The following is a 21,352-nucleotide window of genomic DNA, read 5'->3' on the forward strand; positions in this document are numbered from 1 at the left end:
ATCTGCCTATAATCCCAGCTACTTGGGAAGCTGAGGCAGGAGAATCACTGAAACCTGGGAGGCACAGGTTGCAGTGAGCCAAGATCGCACCACTGCTCTTCAGCCTGAACGACAGAGTGAGACTCCATCTCAAAAAAAAACATCTATTATGCCTGCCAAGAACAATGGCTCTTCCCACAAGGTTATTTTGGCATGACGTCCTAATAAAAAATGAGGAGACAGATTTGTTTTTGTGCCCTGGGTAGTGGAATTCCTGTTTCCCACTCTTCTGGCACACTAGTAGCTTTAGTCAAGCATATTCCACTGGCACCTGCCCACACAGATGAGGAATTCCCTACTTCTGTTATAAGCATAATCACAAGCCTTACCAAGCTAAAACCAACAGGCAGCATAGGAAGGATGCAGAGCCATTCTGAGCCCTGCCAGGGACTAGGCTGCAGGAACAATATGAGTTCAATGTGCTGAGCACATGGAGAGAGGCACTGACTTGGGTAGAAGCAGAAGTCTTTAGCTCTCCTGCTTCTGTGTACTGTTCATGGCATGATGGCTAATTAGTGTCCTTCGTGCTTAAGGGCAATGCTCTGGAAGAAAACCTGTCAGACAGCAAATTACCCTACCACCATAGTTCCCTGGGTAAAGAAATGTTTCCACTGCTCTCTGGGCTAGTTAGTGCCAGCATGAATTGCCACGTGCTAAATGTCAGAAAGAAGCTGTCTGTGGAGTAGCACAACAGCACAGGCCTCAGCGTGCAGCGACAGAGTGCTAATGCCAGGCAGGCAGGCACTGTGCCAACTTAAGCAAGTTTCATAATCTCCTTAGATGGCAGTTTCTCATCTTTAAAAGTCACTAGAAGAGCAGGGGCATTCCTTTCAGCACTAGCTTTCCAGGATTTAGATTTTAAAAGTTGTGACTTTGATTTAATAAAAAAGAAAAAAACCTAAAGCTTCCTCATTCCCAAATTTACTTTCACTCCCTGATCTAAAAGCCCTTGTGATTTGATTATTTTGACTGACTTTGCAAAGATCTCCAAAAATAATCTGCAACTTAAGGAATGTTCCAACTTTTTGAAGTGCCCTGATGAAGTAAGGGTGGTGGTGACCAAATATTCTCTGAGACCATGATGCTGACAGGCAGTGAGTGAGTAAAGCACATGTGACTTTCTCCGTGTTGGAGTCTAGACTTCCAGTAGATCAACCTGGAGGAAGCTGATCTACTGAAACTCCAGACTCAGGCATCCTGTTCCTTCTCCTGAAGGTCACGTAGGGGTGGAAGTTTGCATATCCTCAGAAGTCTCTTACTAACTAACATCAAGTTTAACTAACTAACATCAAGTTTAGGCAATGTTGTGAAGTAGAAGAAGATGATCCTTCCTCTTGTTCATTGGTCTTCCAACCATCTTCCCCCTCATCCTCCATACCTGATGACCTCATGCTGACTACCCCAGTACCCAGAGACACCCCCACAGTGTCCAAGTCAAAGTGCTGAAGAGCCTGGCTCCAACCTCATTGTCAAACCTTAGTGCCACATATATCCTTTCGGTGTCTAATGTCTATCCAGCTATTTGTTCTGATCTCCTTGCACTTGGGTAGGCAGCCTGGTAGGGTGGCACAAAGAGCATAGATTTTGGAGTCAGATTTAGTTTAAACTGTGACTTTTCTGGTTCTTTGAATTTGGAAAAGTTATAGCATTTCTTAGCTTTAGCTTTTATACATGTGAAAATAAGACATAATACTGTTGGTAGAACTTTCCAGAAGATGAACACCAAGTTTAGATAGGATAACTTAAAGCATCCAGAAGTTTGCCAGCACATGGTACATGGTAAGCGTTTTAAAAAAGTAGGCCAGGTGCAGTGGCTCACACTTGTAATCCCAGCACTTTGGGAGGCCGAGGCAGGCAGATCACATGAGATCAGGAGTTTGAGACCAGACTGGCCAACATGGCAAAAGCCTATCTCTACAAAAAACACAAAAATTAGCAAGGCATGGTGGCATGTACCCATAATCTTAGCTACCGGGGAGGCTGACACACAAGAATCGCTTGAACCCAGGAGACAGAGGTTGCAGTGAGCCGAGATCCCTCTCTGCCCATGAAAATCTTACCATCTTCAAGGCCTAAATCAAATCCTTGAGTTTCAGTTTCTGTATTCCCATACAAGTATTTAAAGTCACTCATTCACACAGAAGTTTATAGAAGCTTTGTTCATAATTGTCAAAACTTGGAAGCAGCCAAAATGTCCTTCAGTAGGTGAATGGATAAATAAACTGATACAAACGTACAATGGAACATTATTCAGCACTAAAAATAAATGAACTATCAAGCTATGAAAAGACATGGAGGAATCTTAAATGCATATTATTATACAAGAGAAGCCAATCTGAAAACAGTATGTACTGAATGACCTAACTATATGACATTCTGGAAAAAGCAAAACTATGGAGATTAAAAAGATCATTGGGTGTCAGGGGTTAGGAGTGGAGGATTAATAAACAGGTACAGCACAGGGTATTTTTACGGTAGTGAAAGTATCCTATATGATTCTGTAATGGTGAATACATGTCATTATATACATTTGTCAAAACCCACAGAATGTACAACACTGACAGTTAACCCCAATATTTAAAAAACACTCTATTGACTTATTATACTGCTAGTGAATACAAGTCTTATCTCCTCTACTCAAGACTACTTCGCTGTGTGACCTTGGGAAAACTGCACTTATCTCTCTGATTTTGTTTCTTAATCTGTAAAATGGAGATAGTAAAAATCTGTATATCAGAGAGTTGTAAAGTTTGAATGAAATAATATATGTCAGTGATCAGGATCTGGCATGGAACATTGCAAGAAGTTAATAAACATCAGCAATTATTCTTGGATGCATGTGGAAAATAATATCCATGTCATGTTCATAATTTATTCTACATAATATCATATCAACTTAATATATGACAACAGAACAAAGGAATGGATTAAAGAAGAAAACAAAGACTAACAAAGTTATCATATCAGTGCTCTGACTCTCTGTACCTCAGAGAGACAATACGAAAGAATTTGGGTTTCATGAGAAAGGCGGACAGAAAACAATCAGAAGACATTTGGTCTACCCACACACACAGACTTCGTATTTTGTATATCAAGAAAAGCAAAATCTCCAGATCTTCTCCACATGCTCAAAGAAAACAGAAAATATCAAAGGGCCAGGGGGCTTCCATCTAAGCACAGTCTATAGAATAAAGCTTCTTCAATCTGGAAGGTCTGAAGAGTCCACACCATACTCAAGGATGAAATGTAAATGCTCATGAGTATCCATGCCAGATTTGAAGCATATCCCTGAATTTTGAATGTAATGGTCTTTGAAGCATGAAAAAAATGCAAAAGAAGTCATACTCTAGTTGAACATTATATTTTGCATATGAAGCAATCAAGGCTCACAGAAGTGAAGAGATTTGATGCACACCCTACAATTTCAGTATAATTTTTATTATACCACACAAGTACTATTTTTCTCCCATGCAAATTTGAAGTAAGAAAAGCATTCTATGAAGATTTTAATATTCCATTCCTTGTGTCCACTTTAATAGCAATCTTAGAGAAAAGAAGAAGTTGCCATACAGATGACTGGCAATGACCTCATCATGAGAAAGAAAAGGGAGACCCCACACTCCAGGCTTCCTTCTTGGGTTTGAGGGCTCCCATAAGTGAAGCAAAAAAAAAAAAAAAAAAAAAAAAAAAAAAAAAATAGGAACAATCAACTACCCACTTGGCAAATATGGGCTATTTGACCAAATGACTGAATAATGTAATGTACAAGCGTCATGTCTGTAGCAGCTGATAACGCAACAGGAAGGTTACCAGCCCAGTGGTTCTTACACTCTAAATTTGTGCATTAGAATCACTACCAAAATATGTTGTTGCTGTTGTTTTTGTTGTTGTTGTTGTTTTAAGTGCAGATGGTCTGATTATTCACAAAGACTCTAATTCAAAAGGTCTGGGTAGATCCAGGAATCTTCATTTTTACAAATAACCAAGGTTCAGATTTTAAAATCACTGCCGTTAACTATGAACTTCCAAAAGTCTAAATCCAGAGAATTTATCTTCAACCACACCCTGTGCAAAAAGCATGCCTGTCTGAAAGCTGGTGCTCAAGAAACTTTTTCTCTGCTGTAAGTGTTATTCAGTACTTGAATGAATAATGTGATTGTCATATTATTTGGTAGTTTGGTTAAAAATAGTATCAGCAATTATTGAGTACTTGCTGTGCAGCAATTATTACACTCAACTCTTGGAACATGAGGGGATAGAACATACGATCCTTACTTCTGATGAACTTCTATGCCAGTTGGGAAAATTGTCCCTGTACACATAAAACCTTTAGTAAATACCTACAGGCAATGTAAGTCATAAGGTTTCAAAGAACACAAAAATCATTGTAGGCTTTGACAGCACAAGGAGGAAAGACCTGGACTTAGGCCTTGAAAGACAGAGATGACCCAGATAAGCAAAAGACATTCTACAATTATTAATAGTAAGAAGAAAGGTCTAGAAATGAGACCATCCTTTGTGCATTCAAGAAAAAGGGCCTGGTGTGGTGGCTCACATCTGTAATCCCAGCACTTTGGGAGGTCAAAGCAGGCTGATTGCTTGCACTCAGGGGTACAAGATCAGCCTGGACAACATGGTGAAACCCCATCTCTACAAAAAATATCAAAAAAAATTTTTAAAAAATAGCTGGACATGGTGGTACACTCCTGTGGTCCCAGCTACTTGGGAAGCTAAGGTGGGACGATCGCTCGAGCCCAGGAGATTGAGGTGGCAGGGAGCCACCATCATGCCACTGCATGACAGAGATAACTTGTCTCAAAAAACAAAAAGGAAAAGAATAAATAAAACCTTACTGAGCACTTACAATGTGCTATGCACTGTTTCAAATGTATTATCCCATTTGCTGCTCAAAATAATATTATAATGTAGAAAAAATAATGACCCATGTTTTACAGATAGGAAAATAAAAATTAGTGCTGTTAAGAACTTGCTCAGAAATAAACATGTATTCATTTGAGTTCAGTTGAATCCCAAGTTCATGATAACATCCCTTCTCTTTATCCTACACTATCGTAAGAGTAAAGAACACCAAAAAAAGCATTTATCTGAGGGTCCTAAATTAATTTGAATTATTTTCATCATCAATACTGAATAAGATTAAATATTAATTTTTGAATAGTTGTCAAAATACACAGATATGTATCAAAATATCTAGAAATCCTCCTCTAGAAAGAGCTCCTCAACCAATGTTGCAGGGTTGTCTATGTAGTTCAGGTTGCCAAAATTATTACCTTGGCTCTGGTTAGGTAAAACTGTCCTGGCAAGGAACTGCAGGCCCATGGGCAAATACAAAGTAGGCTCCTCATGCAGGTGTAACAAAGAAGAGTTAGAATTAGGTTCTTTCTTGGCCTCCTTCAGCGCTTTTAGCACTGGCTTATCCAAGAACAAAGGTGGAAAGTGTCTGATATCTGGCATTTATTCAGTAGCCTGTGCTGTGTTCCCAAGAAAGTGACACTTGTTTCAAGAGCTCATCTTTGAAGAGTGTGTACCTCTGATTCTGACTCACTAGGATGTGGCATGGGACTGTCCACCTTAAACTCATTTGACATTTGTCCTGGTGAAGGGTATCTGTGGCAGGAGCAAATGATACTCACCACGCATGAAACCAGGAAGTGGGCACTGCACTCACTATGTGGACCTTGCCATTCCTCGCTTGGTACAAGGCCACAATGTCAAGGTCTTGGTGGAGGGCGGCAGTGGGATGTGGGCTAGTAGAGGGTGGTGGGGAAACAGATCCGGGGTGGGGACTCCCCAGTTCACCAAACCACCACCACTGGACGTGAACCTCTCCTCCCTGCACCTTGGGCTTCATGTCAACCAGAGGAGATCTGAGAGATCATGAAAGCATGACCTCACAAGCTCTCAGGGTGTGTCTCAAGGGGCCTCAGAAGAGGAAGGGAGAATTTTTCACACTTAGCCACCATAGTAGACTGAGAAGATAGATCCTCATCTGACAGACATGGTCTATTCTCAGTGGAAGTAGACCCCTTACAAAAAGATGAGCCCTGACTTCTGATCAGGGAAGTTCAGAATTCCACCTAGAGAGAGGAGTAGGAAAAATGGGAAAAACTGATTCTTTGGTGAAGCAGTTTCCCATATTCAGAAAGATTTATACCAAAAGTTATGTTTTTAGAGACAAAGATGTGTGGCTTTGAAAACCTTGTTGAATAAAGCGTTTATTGGGATTTAATGAACACAAAGAAAAGCTATTTTAACTACCATTCAAGGCCTTCTTTTTCTCCATGCCCAACCCTTACCATCTCCGCCAGCATATTTTCCCGGTCATCTCTCTCTTAACCTCCACCTTCCTCCCCACTATACATCCTGTGTATAGCCTCCTCTCTCTCTAACCACTTCCACTCTTCTCATCAAGTCTGCTAAGTAAAGGCTGTGAGTTTCCCCGCAGAGAAGCCTCCCTCCTCTCTGTTTCGGAGAGAGCATGAACTGTGCTTTCATTGTCCCTAATACAATTAGCAACTGACAGATTCCTGAGAGAAAAGTCCTATCTTTAGATAAACAATCAAATCAACCAAAAGCATCCATGTGACATGAAATTATGTGATTGACCTAATGCACCAACTCTTCATATCGTCAGAGGGAAGATTTTCTTATATCTTGGTTTTCCTTCCCACATACAACTGAGGAAGCGCTCAAAGTCCACTGACAGAGGGATTTACTAAAACATTTCTGAGAACTCCTGTCCCCACCTCAGTGATTTGTAAGTCTCTACTGTAATATCCTCAGATCAGCTTAGTCTCTAAGCAACTAGAAGGGTAGGTTTGCAAGGTACCCACTGCATTGCCATACCTCCTACCATGTCTCAAACATAATGGCACTTAGTAAATAAATGTTGAACTAAGGTGGAACTTAGCCCCTCAGAACATACCTGGACCTTCATCAGCTACAAGATCACATAATATCTGACATTGGCTGTAGTCAACACTATACATTGCTCAAGGTTTTAGAAATTGGCCTACTCTAGTCAGAAGGGCCATTATTAAAGTCAAGAAGCAACAGATGCTGGTGAGGTTGGAGAGAAAAAGGAACACTTTTACACTGCTGGTGGGAATGTAAATTAGTTAAACCATTGTGGAAGACAGTGTGGCAATTCCCCAAAGATCTAAAAGCATAAACACCATTTGACCCAGAAATTCCATTACTGGGATTACATACCCAAAGGAATTCCATTATATACCCACAGGAATATAAATCATTCTATTCTAAAGATACATGCACACATACGTTTATTGCAGCACTATTCACAGTAACAAAGACATGGAATCAACCCAAATGCCCATCAATGACAGATTGGAGAAAGAAAATGTGGTACATACACACCATATAATGGAATACTGTGCAGCCATCAAAAGGAATAAGATCATGTCCTTGGCAGGGACATGGATGGATCCAGAAGCCATTATCCTCAGCAAACTAACACAGGAACAGAAAAACACTGCGTGTTCTCACTTATAAGTGGGAGCTGAACAATGAGAACACATGTGGGAAAACAACACACACTGGTGCCCGTTGCAGGGGCAAGGGGAGGGAGAGCATCAGGAAAAATAGCTAATGGATGCTGGGCTTAATACCCAACAGATGGGTTGATCTGTGCAGCAAGCCATCATGGCACACATTTACCTATGTAACAAACCTGCACATCTGCACATATACCCTGAAACGTAAAATAAAAGTTAAAGAAAAAAAAAAAAGGAAAGAAAATCAATTGACCATAAATGTGCAGGTTTCGTTTCGGATTCTAAATTCCAAACGTTGATCTGTCTATTCTTATGCCAGTACCAAATCAAATTATATGAGAACTCTTTTCAGTCATGGTGCACATTACCAGTTGTATATTGTCATAATAAAAGTTCAATGTAGAGAAGAAAAAAAAAGAAATTGGTCCATTCATCCTCGAATACAAAGACAGTAGCAGAATTATTGCAGTCAATCTCTTTATTTGAAATCACTCATTCCTTTTTCTAATTTGCTATATAACAAGGAGGGAATATTGTCTTGAGAAGGCAACCTGGTAGAGTGAACAAGACATCGCACTGGGACTAGGCACACCTGGGTTCTTCGCTTGAATGTTCTTTCCCTTCCTCAGCTTCTAATATTCTCATTTCAATGTCTAAATTCAATTTAGATTATTGGAATAAACTGTCTAATGAAAAATTTCCATTTCAAAGATTAGGCGAATCACAATATTCAAAAGCGAGACAGATTTCAAAGGATTGTGTGATAAGAAGACCTTCCGAACAGAAGATCACTTTCAACACAATAGACCCCTCTGCTGTAACAAAAGCAGCAGGCCTCTTTTTCCCCAAGTGGGTCCCTCTGATAGTAAATGAGCAACTAAGATTATTCCTGTACTAGAATGGCGTGAACCCGGGAGGCGGAGCTTGCCGTGAGCCGAGATCGTGCCGCTAAACTCCAGCCTGGGCGACAGAGCAAGACTCCATCTCAAAAAACAAACAAAAAGATTATTCCTGTACTATGCTTATTACCCGAGTGATGAAATAATCTGTACCCCAAACCCCTATGACACACAGTTTACCTGTATAACAAGCTTGCACATGTACCCCTAAACCTAAACTAAAAGTTAAAAAAAGATCATCCCTAGTGTTGTACATGCAGTGAAGCTCTTCACTTCATCTGTGGGAGGCTAAATAATCCTCAACCTATGCTCTGATACAAACTGAGACTGGCGAATGGTAACATCATCACAGAATAGCAGTGGGATGAGGATTATGGTGGTGACAATGATGACCGTGTCATTTTAAACTAAACCCCTCCTGTTAATTAATGGAAGTGAAACCAACTACCTAATGCAAAAAACAAGTATGCTCACTTTATAATCCCAATTGATATACTAGGTATTAAAGCTGGTAGGCAGCTTTCTGTGAAACTTCTTACTGAAGAACCGTACCCTCCTTGGTTATCCAGTGCTTACCATATGCTATTGCTTGTTTAGCTGCCTTGTTTTCCTACTGGGTTGCAAAATCTGGGAGAGCAGGGAGGACCATGTCTATTTTGCTCACCTTTGTGTCCTCAGTGCCTGACAGGTAACTGATGCTCCACAAACATTGCTGAATAAGTAAATGAATAAGCGTTTTATAGTAGTTTGAATAGTGTCCCTCCAAACTTCATGTCCATGTGGAACCTCAGAATGTGACTTTATTTGGAAATAGGGTCTTTGTAGATGTAATTAGTTAAGTTAACATGAGGTCAACTGGATTAGGGTAGGCCCTAAATCTAATATGACTGGTGTCCTTGAAGAAAAGGAGAAGACACACAAGATACACATTTGAAAGAAGGCCATGTGAATATAGAGGCAGAGCTTGGAGCAATACAGCTACAAACCAAAGAACCTTGAGGATTGCTGGGAGCCACCAGAAACCAGAAAGAAGCAAGGAAGGATTCTTCTCTAGAGTCTTCAGAGGAGCATGGCATTCCGACACCTGAATTTCACATTTCTGTTCACCAGCACTGTGAGAGACTAAATTTCTGTTGTTATAATTTACCCAGTTTGCAGTAATTTGTTCCAATAGTCCTAAGAAACTACTTCATGGTTTTGAATTTTTTATAGAGTGTAGAAAACTGTATTTTTATAGAGTGTGCAAAACTGTAAAATACACGTTTTACAACTTATTTTATAACTCATTAAGATGCTTTCCTTTGATGCATGTTTTGATGTTCTTTATAATTTTTGTAATATTGTCATTCCATCCTGATCTTTGATAGTTTCACTGGCTTTCTAGGATGAAGGTCTGGCTGCCTGTTGGGGAGCCCAGCCCTGAGGGTACACCACTTAAACTCACTGGAGCCCTCACTTCCCTACCTGTTCAATATAGTACTTTGGGAATGAAAGCTCTCTAACCACAAGTTCTTATTAAATTAGTATAAGAAGAATTAAAGTTCAGGTCTGTCTGTCCATCTTTCTGTCCAAATTATAACAACAGAAATTTAGTCTCTCACAGTACCAGAGTGTTCTTAAATAGCATTTGCATGTTATCAAGCTAGGCAAACTTATAAAAATTAAGGTGCATTTCAGAATGAAAGATCTACTGAAAAAAAAAATTAGTTATACCAGTAATATTCCCCAATGCTTCTAGTTTAGCGAACCAGATGATATGCCTCTTATAAATCTAATTTCCTGCCTTATTTGGTAGCCAAGTCATTGGAGAATTGAATGAAATATATCAAAATAAGAAGAAACGGAAATAGCCTAAGCCATGTGCTCTAAGTAGGTAATTTTAGATCTCTGAACCACAGGCAAACAGATACTGAACCTAATCATACTTCATAACCTCATAAATTCTCCCCTTCATTCTTCTTTTGTTCTCTAATTCACCCATGAGCTCTTAATTAGAAATCTATGTTTAAAAATAATAGGACTCTTCCAAAGTGGATTTTTTTAATCCTAAAAATTACACTGGGAAAATCAAGGTTCATGAAGTTATGGCTAACCTTAACTATGATATGCTTTCTGAGATTTGAGTTACAGTGTGTGTGTATGTGTGCACACACATACTACAAAGTCAACATTTTAGTAGCAGTATGTTTATGGAAGCATGTTCGTAAATAACGATAATAATAATCTTAGCATTTACAAAGCTGTGTATCAATTAATCCTCACCACAACCAAATTCCAGTCTTGGAAATGATTAAACTGATGCCCAGGGAATTTCAAGAAATTTACTTGGGTCAACAGGCGAAAGCCCGGACTGAAAAAGTCTGGTTCCTGGCCCAGGGCACTCCCTTTATACTTCAACAACTCCTCCAAAATCTGAGTTGATGTCTTAAAGTTTTGTATAAACAAATGTTTTAATGCCTTTGTTTGAAAGATTGGTTATCAAAAGTATGGGTGACTACAAACGAAATATACAAAGCATAGGATGCTGGAAAATTCGGTTTCAATCCAACTCTACCATGTATTTCATTAGTGACTATGGAGACATAAACTTTGCCACTTATAACTCAGCTGGGTTATTTTTCCCTCATTAAATAGTAACAACAACACTGTATGTAGCTCCTCTAACCCAAATGATGCAAAAGGATTAACTTTCGTTTTCCATGAATGGAGAATCCCTGAAGTGGGGGAAGCTGCCATTTGAGAGGGAAGTAATTGGTATATATATGTTAAAAAAAAAAAAAAAAAAAAAAAGAAGAAGAAGAAGAAGAAGAAGTGGAAGGCCAAGGTGGCCAGCCCCTAAACAAGGCTGGGTCTACTCAGTACTAGTAACCAGCAACTGAGGTCAGAGAAGAGGAACAGAGAGATTGTATCCCTAGATCTATACCTAGAGCCTTACTGCTTGTTTCCCAACTCTCCTCTGTGTGTGTGTATTTGGATCTATATGTGTATAAACGTGCAATATTTTCCAGCATCATTCCCGTCCAAATTATTCTGTCCTATTTTGAGTACCTGGATCAAAACTTATATCTAAACACTTCATTTAGAAAATATCATCACTGTGCAAATAGTGAATAATATTAGCTGCCCCTGATATTGTTCATTCTCTTATATGTGGATGAGCCCTTGACTGCCTGAGAAGTTTTCTAATCAACTCTTCAGGAAAAAAGGATCAGCTGTCTTCAGACACAAGAGAATGGTTACTTTTACTGTGGTGCCCCCTAGTGCTGATCGGATTAGACTCACTGTCTATATTTCCCAAAATATAGACCACACAAGAGAAGCAAAATTTGGAGAGTTAACAATGTTGGTAATTTTTCCTGTATTTCCTTTCGCGTAGGAGAGAATGAAGAGTGTTCCTTTAGCATGATTCACAAGATCCTTTGTGAACTGCTTCCCACTTCACCAGCTTTTCAGCTTCATCTCCACCACTTTCCCACAGGAATACTCAACTTGAGCTATTCAGGAAAACTTGCTGTTCCTGCCTAGTAAGACTCCCGCCTCTACCCACCGATTCCCATCCTCTTGTCTGCTTAAAGAATTTATCCTCCTCCTTCTGGTATTAGCTGAAGCATTATCTTCCACTGCAGGTTTTCCTGACTCCCCAGAAGGCTAAGGCAGCCCCTCCCTCCTCTCATCTTCCCATTGTCCCTTGAGCATGTCACTCTTTTGTCCCCACCCTGCATCTTGACTGTGAGTGCAAATAGTTCAAAACCTTCTCCAATGGATGGTTGTATCTCCAATGCCTCAAACAGTACCTAGCACGAGTAAACATTCAGTGGGAAAAAAATCTATGTAAGGATGGCTTCATTGATAATAGGAAGAACCATAGTGTAGGAATCAGGAGTTTCTGGTGAATTAACTAGCTAAGTGATCACGAATGGTTCACCTACCCTCTCTAGGTTTCTGTTTTCTTATCTGTAAATAGACTATATCTAATACCTGCCCCCAAATTCAATGATTCTATATGTTTAATGCCTCTTTTAGAAACTTCAAAATGCCTTATGACAAGCCAAGTCAACTTTGGATGTTATGTTTTAATTCTCAAAGATTTACTTATATAAAGCAAATTCAAGTGCCTTTGAAATTATCTTATTTGCAGGTCTATCATTAAAAAAAGAATTTCTAAAAACTTGCTTAATTACATGGAGATATTTAAATTAAGCTAATCTGAAACAAGATTTTCTTCAGCAAACTCCTCTTTCTCTTATTAAATGATACAAAGAAAGGTCCAAGTTGTAGCCCAAAACTTCATTAAGAAACTGAATTCTAATTCCAGCTCTCACTGATACAGAACTGGTCAACCCACTTTTCTAAGCATCTCCACTTCTGTTTTTCCCAGCTGAAAAAAAAGTGATAAAAATGTAAGCCTTTAACAGTAGGAATTGCTGAAAAAATAATGACTAAAAGCCTTCCCATCTTTGAGGGTGATGATAAAGGTGATATGAATCTTGGAAGAGCCAAGATTCAATGGTTTCAATGAGGTTTCTTACACTTTATAGGTCAGCCTTTCTGCCTTTGTTCCATAACTGAAGTTCCAAGCAAGACTGGAAGCCTGACAATTTAAGTGGATGTCCCAATGTAATATCCAAACAGTGTGTATTGGTTTTGGTGACAGAAGCATTGAATTACATAACTTGTGTCATGAATATTCTTACAGGGCATTCACTTCTTTCCCTTTTCTAAAAAGTGTGTTTTGCTAATCCAGAATCGGTTATTTAGATATGTACAGAATATATAACCTAAATATAGAAAAGTATATATGTGCAAATTTGATTCCTCTCAATCCCTTCTTAGGAGCCAGGAAATCCATAAGCTTAAACACAAAAATCTACTAACTCACATTTTGTATTTCTCATATCCTTATATCCATTCTATGAACATATAAACTATATATTCATAAGATATTGAGCTGGAAGACATCTTATTGATCATCTGATCCTACTTTCTCATAATACAGATGATAAAATCAAGGCCCAAAGAGGAAAGTAAATTAGATGAGGAGTGGGTAGGGTCTAACATTTTTTCTGGCATCTTGAAAACAAAATATTCTGCATTTCATGTTTGTAGATAGACCTAATCCAGTGATGAGAAAACAGAGGTTACTAAATAAACTTGATTGAAAGGAAAATTGACAGCCAAATGGAGCTTGGTAGCTATATCTGTATTTATAGAGCCATTCATGTAGGCAATTTTTTATAGGCTAAAAAATTAAATCTAAGAAATAAAGGGGAAAATCATAATTATTTCCCAAAAACCTTTCTCTCGCAATAAAAGAGGTCTAATTTAACCGGGTAAATGGTGAGCATTTCAGCTCTATTTCACCTCCAATACACATCACTGTAACATTATGTCTTATAAAATAGAGGTTTGGCTTGCATCACCACTACCAACACCACCACCACCACCGCCCCCCAATCCCTCCATCAAAATTCCAAACAGTATTGTAGATGAGTTTTAAATGGCTACTAGTCTATGTCTCTTTTTCAACAGCTGCTCTACAATGTCTATCTCTCTGTCTCTGTTTCTCTCTCTTTCTGAAACACACACAAACACACACACACACAAACACACACACACACTGCTGCTACCACTGCCACCAACGTTATTTGGTAAACTATCAGGTTCTAGGGAAAACACACACAACCCATCTATGCTATCCTTCTCATAATGAAGTGTATATAATAAATACAAGATTAAATGTTAGGACCCATTGTGCTGTCCCAGATCCTATAACAATATAAGAAATTACATTAGCTAATTAGAAATAAAAAATTTATAATTAACATCAAGTGAAGAATTTCAAATATTTGAGCAAAAAAAATCTATATTCAGAGTAGACAGAAGCATGTTTCTTAAGCAAACAACTCAAATAAACCACCTATGTCTTGCTTCCGTCTTTGTGCCAGGACTATAGAAGCTAATTCTCCCCTAGAGATCACTCACCATGAGGTTTAGTGTCCTAGAAACCAGCACCCTGCTTTTCTTCCCACAGCTTTCCTTCTGTCCCAGAGTTGCTGGATGACTTGTTGGAAAGGACTCCCTCTTTTTCTCAACATCTCCTGGATATTGATAGTCCAAGGTGACCCCAACCACCAGCAAGCTGTACAACTGTGTTTCACCTTTTGCTCTCTCCTGCTCAGAGCCCTCGTGCAATCAGTTAGCCTTGAATGGAGCCATGTGTCCTGTGTTTTATCATCCCATGGTATAAGGAAATATGTAACACTGTGGTTGTTAGAAAAAGCACTCTTAGGGCTCCCAGATTGGTGAATGCACTCAGCTGTTCTATATTTGGTTACTCTCTTTGTTTTCTTCTCAAAAGAGCCTAATTCCGGTCGATGTCTTGGGCATCCGGTCGATGTCTTGGGCATCCTGCCACGGACACCTTACTCTTCCCCCACACCCTCTCCCCGAATCGCCTACTTTAATTTCACCCAAAGAGTTCTGCGAGAAGACGTAACCGTGTGGTGTGATGAGGAGAGGATGAGTATGTTGTTGTGCTCACTGGTCTGCAGACCTGAGTGTGACACCAGCTACACTTCTGGAATTTGGAGACACAAGCACTGTCTGTGGTACAGTGATCATAACCACACACACTCTTACCAGCCTCCATGCACTGAAAACCCTATTTCCTGTAGGCAGAAACAAGCCCAGGCATTTGCCAAGACTGCTCATCTCATTCTGGTTTCATTGGAGGTGCTTAATCTCAGACAAGACAATCAGAAATCAAAGTTTGTATTACCTGACCTTTATCAGGGAGAAACATTTCTAAACCAAAGCAACCAGCTGGAAAACAAGATTATCAGACTAGCTCAACAAAGGAACATGAGGAGAGTATAGATTTATTTTTCTCCAGTGGCATCTTCTGCAGTGAAGAACATCCTTAAATACCTAATAATGTTTTTATATCTGAACTAGTGAATAAGAAAAAATAATGCAAAAGACAGAAGTGCGGAACAAGAATAAAGTGAAGGAAAAATGGAAATATTTTAATTACATGGGGAAAATACTAGAAAGATAATCTCCTCCTACATGATGTATTTAATAAGGTGGGAAAAAGATGAAATGATGTCTTTAAGTTATGACTGGAAGAGATAGATTGTGAGAAACAATATCTGATTAAATCATTGGGGTGAATGAGTGAGCACGTAGGCACACACACATGCACATACACATTGCTCCCCTATTAATATTGATAACTTCAGCATTCTTTAAAAAGAAAATCACTTTGCAGGTCTATAGAGTTTATGAATATTATGGGAAAGTGGAACTGGTCTCTTTCTTATTTCCTTTTAATATTAACTGCCTGATCAAACACATTACTATCACCATGGGTAGACCAGGTATATCAGTGACTCAAAGCTTCAAAGTGACAGCTTATAAAGGGATACCAGGATTCTTGCACTGCAAAGAAAAAGAAAAAGATCTAGAAGCTGTGCCTCTGCCCTGCCTCTACTCTGCCCTACCACTGCCACTGCTGAAAAGAAGGAAGGAAAGGAGAGACAGAAGGGCGTTTAACCACACTTTATGATTGCTGTGGGGAGGGGAAAAAAAAACTCAACACTTTTGGCATAAGATTATTTCCAAGCGACTGTTTGCGGCTGTTGCAGCTGCCATCAGCACGAGCTGGTGGGAAAACAGCGCCCAGCGGTGCATCTTACCTGAAGAGCAGAGAAGTGCAGGCAGATGTAGGTGAAGCACAGGAGCAGCCCCAGCCCCTGAATTACAGAGGCCACCAGCAATAGCTTGTTCCTCTCGAATCTTGGCCTGGCTGCATTTCCCACAATCTCTTCCAGGGGTTGGACCCTTTCCATCTTCACAATCTGGGTAGAGGGAAAATGAAGATATGGAAAAGGGGAACCTGGGATAAAACTGATGTTTTCCCCACAAAGGAGGAGGTAAAGGCAAAACAAAGCCTATCGATCAGAAAATAGGCAAAGGTCCCAGGGCCAGAGATAAAAGCGATTGAAAGAGCGAAGCGGACTCTCTCAGTTTTAACGCTGCAACTTTTGCAGGCAGGCGGGGGAACTTCTTTGTGACTAATCTGAATTTCCCCTTTACTTTCTTTCTTTTTTTTTTCCTCTGGGCTAACAGGGAGTTGTTTTTGTGACATTCCAGTTCTGATTTGAGTGACTGTGAAATGACAGTCATAAAAGTATGCCATTTTCTTAACTCATTACACCAGTAACAAATTGTGGGTCACTTGGTAAAGATAAAAATCATCATCCGTTAATGTAGGAGCTCATATATACCTTCCCCAAGGTGTCTTAAATCATAGAATAGATTTAGGGGAAATGCTGGCCCGAGGTTCTTATCTGCACTTTACTATGTAACTAAACATTGAACCCCTCTTACAGATTCAGAAAGAAAGTACACACAGATCATTCTTGAATGAAAAAGATAAAACAAGAAAATAGGACAGTGGGTCATGCAGAAGTAAAGCAGTGCGATTCTTGGTTGTAGTCTATTGCATAGAAATAAACAAACTACCTTTCTGAAGCATTCACTATGTGTCAGACACTGTGTTAGACGGCCTTGCAATCTTTTTCTCATTTAACCCTTTGAGGCAAATTCAATACAAAATTATATGATTAATTTTCTGCATACCAGAAAAGAAGCAGAAGGGTATCATTTTCCTCTTTCCTTCCACTTTACATTTTTCCCATACATAATTTTTCCATGAATGAACAGATGAATAGATGTAAATAAGCCTTGAAGATTATTTCTTTCTTTGGGTCGTGACTGGCCTCAGAACTTGGAAAGTAAGAGTATTCTATCAAGACACCAGATACGCTTTACCACTAAAATAAACAGTGAAATGAAATAAATGATAAAATTACTTATAATGTCAAGTTCAAATTGGCAAATATTTACTGAGTACATCATATGAGCCTGGCACTGTACTGGACAACATAGGGACGCTGGGGAAAAGCTGTTTAAGACAGAACTGTCTCTCTTTGTGGCCAAGTATGTCCCTCTGAGCTCCCCATAAGGCACCCAACAGATATGTAAAGAAAGGAGGGAGAAATATTTTGGATATTGACAGTATGAGCTGTTATACACCACTTCACAGAAAACATGGAAATGAGGCATATTTAAAAGAGAAAGTTTGTGGGAAATGTAAAGTACATTTATGACTACAGTATTAATAAATTAAAATATGAATTAATACCTTCCCTACAATAATTACGCCTTGCATTTTGAGAACATATTGGTCTTCAGAAATTTAAGTTTTATCTGAAAGATAAGGTAACTAAGGCTCAATATCATAGACTCCAAGCCAAAACTATAAATCAAGTCGTATCTAAACATATTTGTCATAGTTATTCCTCTGAACAAAGCTTGTGTTACATACAGGGTGTGGAGAAAAAAGTTGAAGGAAAAATCAGTGCATAAAGCCCAATTCTTGTGTAATAGTTAATCATAAAAGAGTATTAAAATCACTAGCTATTTATTCATCAATTTTTTAAAATGACTAAGAGTCAAAGCCAAAAAAAAAAAAAAAGCCATAAATACTACTGGAAACAAGAAATAAGCTGAAAAAGTAGTAAAAACTATGCATGCTGAAAATCATAGATAACATTTTTAAATTACTGTCAAGAGAATGAAAAAAAATAAACATTTACCATGCACACACTTGTGCCTTAAGCAGCATTTCTTCTCACTGTTAATATCATGGCTCCGAGGAAGAAAAATCTTTGCACAGAGTCATCTCTACCCACATTCAGGCTAACACTTTGAGGACACACCTCTCATTTTTATTGTCTTGTCATCCTACTACCATATTTTGCCTAGTTGTAATTTTTGTTGATGTTTAAGTGATATTTTACACTTAATTGTCTCTTTTTATTGAACACGTTTTCACAGTTCTTCACATTCTTTGTGGGAAGAGAGATACACACACACAAACACACACACACACATACAAATCAGGCTGGAAGTTTCAGGCACAACCTTTTGATAGACTATCAAGGCATTCCAAAGTTCATCATTGGGCTGGTCTAGCATTTTAACAAATGAAATCACCATTAGAGTTATCAATGCTGACCTTTCAGTCTCAGGCACATGGGCAGAGTCCTCCATCTTCAAAACGTTTTTCAAAAAACAAAGTTTAATTGTTTTTAAAGGGGTCAAAGACGTTACTAAATCTATGGGCAATTTTTTTTCATTTGTATTTATTTATTTATTTTGGAGACAGGGTCTTGCTCTGTTGCCCAGGCTGGAGTACAGTAGCATAGTCACAGTGCACTGTAATCCAGAACTCCTGGACTTGAGAGATCCTCCTGCCTCAGCCTCCCAAGTAGCTAGGATTATAGACACGCAACACCAGGTCTGGCTAATGTTTTTTCTTTAATTTCTTGTAGAGATTCGCTATGTTTCCCAGGCTGGTTACAAACTCCTAGCCTCAAGCAATCCTCCTGCCTTGGCCTCCCCAAGCACTGGGTTTATAGGCATGAGCCACCAAGCCTGGCAGCAATTTTTCTTAAAGTATCTCACAAATATTAAATACATAAGCACACCAGAACAAATCAGCCTTAAAATGAAGCCACAGGATGTAAAATAAACCAAAGTAATTATCTTCCCATAGATCATTAACCTCCTAAATGAATAGCCATTTCAAGACTACAGAAAATATGGAAAAGAAAAGGGCTTTGACCAATTGCAAGATAACTCATGTTCAGAAAGAAGCAAAAAAAATTTGGATTTTTATTTATTTATTTATTTTTGGTTTGAGGGTTTTGTTGTTGTTTGAAATTTTTGGTGTCTGGGTTTTGGTTTTGGGGTTTTTTGGTGATTAAAAAAATACATATTTTTCATTTATCTCTAAGTCAGGTTTTCATTTGTCCATTCAACAAGACTGAGCCAAATACTAGAGGAAAAGACAGGAACAAAACACATTTTTAGTCCTCAGGGAGGTCACAGACAGGAAAGCAGAACGTCCACAGCCTGGAAAATTCTGTGTCCTAGGTATCAGTGCAGGAGGGAAGGGTGCAGGGTGACAGGTGCTAATCTATACTGGAATTAGGACAGGAACAGCTTCCTTGAGATGAATCAAGTCAATCTGGGAGAAACGAGAAGCAGTCTGGCCATCTGGGGCAATGGGGAGGGGCAGTGGCTGTTGGGCCAGCAGTGAGGGCAGTGGAGCCTGTTTGCACAGTGTCAGTTCAGGGAACTACAGCTGAAGAGGAAGATGGTGAAGGAGAGTGCCTGCTGGAGAAGAGGCTCAGAAGAAGTTGTCATAAATGGACTTTTGTTACAAGTTAAGGACTTTGGACTTCATACTGCAGGCACTGGAGAAACATGGAGAGGTTTGAAGCAGAATGTGATATGATTACATTTTAGAATTAAAAAAAAAATCACTGTGACTGAGGGAAATAGAAATGGCAGGTACTTCAGGAAATAATTCTAGGGGGGTAGAAAAGAGAGAGGGATGGCAAGGCAGAATCAAGTTGGCCAACTGGGAGACATTTCCAGGGTGCTCCGCGCCAGCTGAGGGAATGAATGAGATCTAAAATTCCATCTCTGCAGTCAGCTCTCTAAGCCCTCCATCCTGGTACAAGAGGTTTCCTCCAGCAGGAAGGGAGACACTCATCCCACAAAGGTGAACTTTGCTTCCCAAGCCCTGAACAAAGGGCTGTACTCATTTAAATGAGGGCTCTTTTTCTAATTTATAAACCCATAGGGGGTGCCTTGTTCTAAAACACATAAAGACAGTGGTATAAGCTAGGGACCTTGAGTTTGCAATGATTCAAGTGATAAATAAGGTCCTAAACTAAAGCAGGGAGGATACCAGAGTAGAAGACACTTACACTGGCTCTTCATTCACCAGACATTGTGAGAGTGTACTCAGTGCCAATCTCTGAGCACACACGGGGAGTCATAGATAAGCTCTGCCCTGGGATGAGTGATAGAGTGATGTGGGAGGTGATGGAAACAAATGCATTTTCTAATGTCAAAATACGATTTGTAATCTGCCTTCTCAACCTACTCCTGATCCTAATGTCACTGTCCTGGTTTTTGTACTCCAGGACCTCAAAATCCAAAAATTGACTTTGAATCATCCTTGTTCCCAGTCACCAAGCTTTGTAGGCTAGCCCTGCAATACAGCTTATTCTTTCCTCCTCTTTGTCATTCCTACTGCTTCTAATCCAAATTCTTATTACTCCTCACTTGAGCTCCTGCAGTCAGCTCTCCAAGTCCTTCATCCTGGCACAGGTTTCCTCTTGCAGGAGCTCCAAGTTTTCCTTCCAAACTTATCTCCCTCTATTTTCTGATTATTTCTAATATTCACTCTGTCTCAAACAACCTTACCCTCCACCTCTGACTATCAAAACCCTACACATTACACACTTCCCCATGAAGGGCTGTCCTGTGACGTAGTGAGCTTGCTGTGTTCTAAAAGTGCTAAACAAAAATCTTGAGGAAATTCTGTTCAGAGAATTCTAGCATTAAGTAGAGGGTTGATAGGATCAGTGGTTCCCAAAGCCTAGTTTATCATCTGAATCACTAGGAGAACTTTTTAATGATTCTGACTCCTAATTCCTTCACTCAAGAAATTCTGATTCCGTGAGTGTCTTCGTCTATTTTGTGTTGCTATGAAGGAATACACAAGGCTGGGTAACTTATAAGGAAAAAGGGTTTATTTGGCTCACAATTCTGATGGCTGCAACATTCAAGGTTGAACATTTGCATCTCGTGAGGGCCTCATGGTGCTTCTACTCATAGCAGAAGGTAAAAGTGAGCTAGAGTATGGAGATATCACATGGTAAGAGAGAAAGCAAGATACAAGAGGGAGGTGCCAGGCTCTCTTTAACAAACAGTTCTTGCAGGAACTAATACAGT

General features: G+C 39.3%; 1 protein-coding gene across 6 annotated transcripts in view; it reads right to left on the reverse strand.

Moving 5' to 3' along the window:
* Window positions 1-21,352, reverse strand: part of TNFSF4 (TNF superfamily member 4) — a 286,979-nt gene that overhangs the window by 6,521 nt on the left and 259,106 nt on the right. For 4 of the 6 annotated variants that reach the window (XM_030937240.1, XM_030937239.1, XM_030937241.1 and 1 more), the window contains one exon: window positions 16,171-16,332. The exons of 1 other annotated variant lie outside the window; for it this stretch is intronic. In XM_030937240.1, coding sequence (XP_030793100.1) covers window positions 16,171-16,332 — 162 coding nt within the window. Of the gene's footprint in view, window positions 1-14,455; window positions 14,775-16,170; window positions 16,333-21,352 lie in introns of those variants that run through there. One more of the 6 variants, XM_010367362.2, reaches the window with a different exon arrangement.

This window comes from Rhinopithecus roxellana, chromosome 8, assembly GCF_007565055.1.
Source record: "Rhinopithecus roxellana isolate Shanxi Qingling chromosome 8, ASM756505v1, whole genome shotgun sequence".
NCBI classification, from domain to species: domain Eukaryota; kingdom Metazoa; phylum Chordata; class Mammalia; order Primates; family Cercopithecidae; genus Rhinopithecus; species Rhinopithecus roxellana.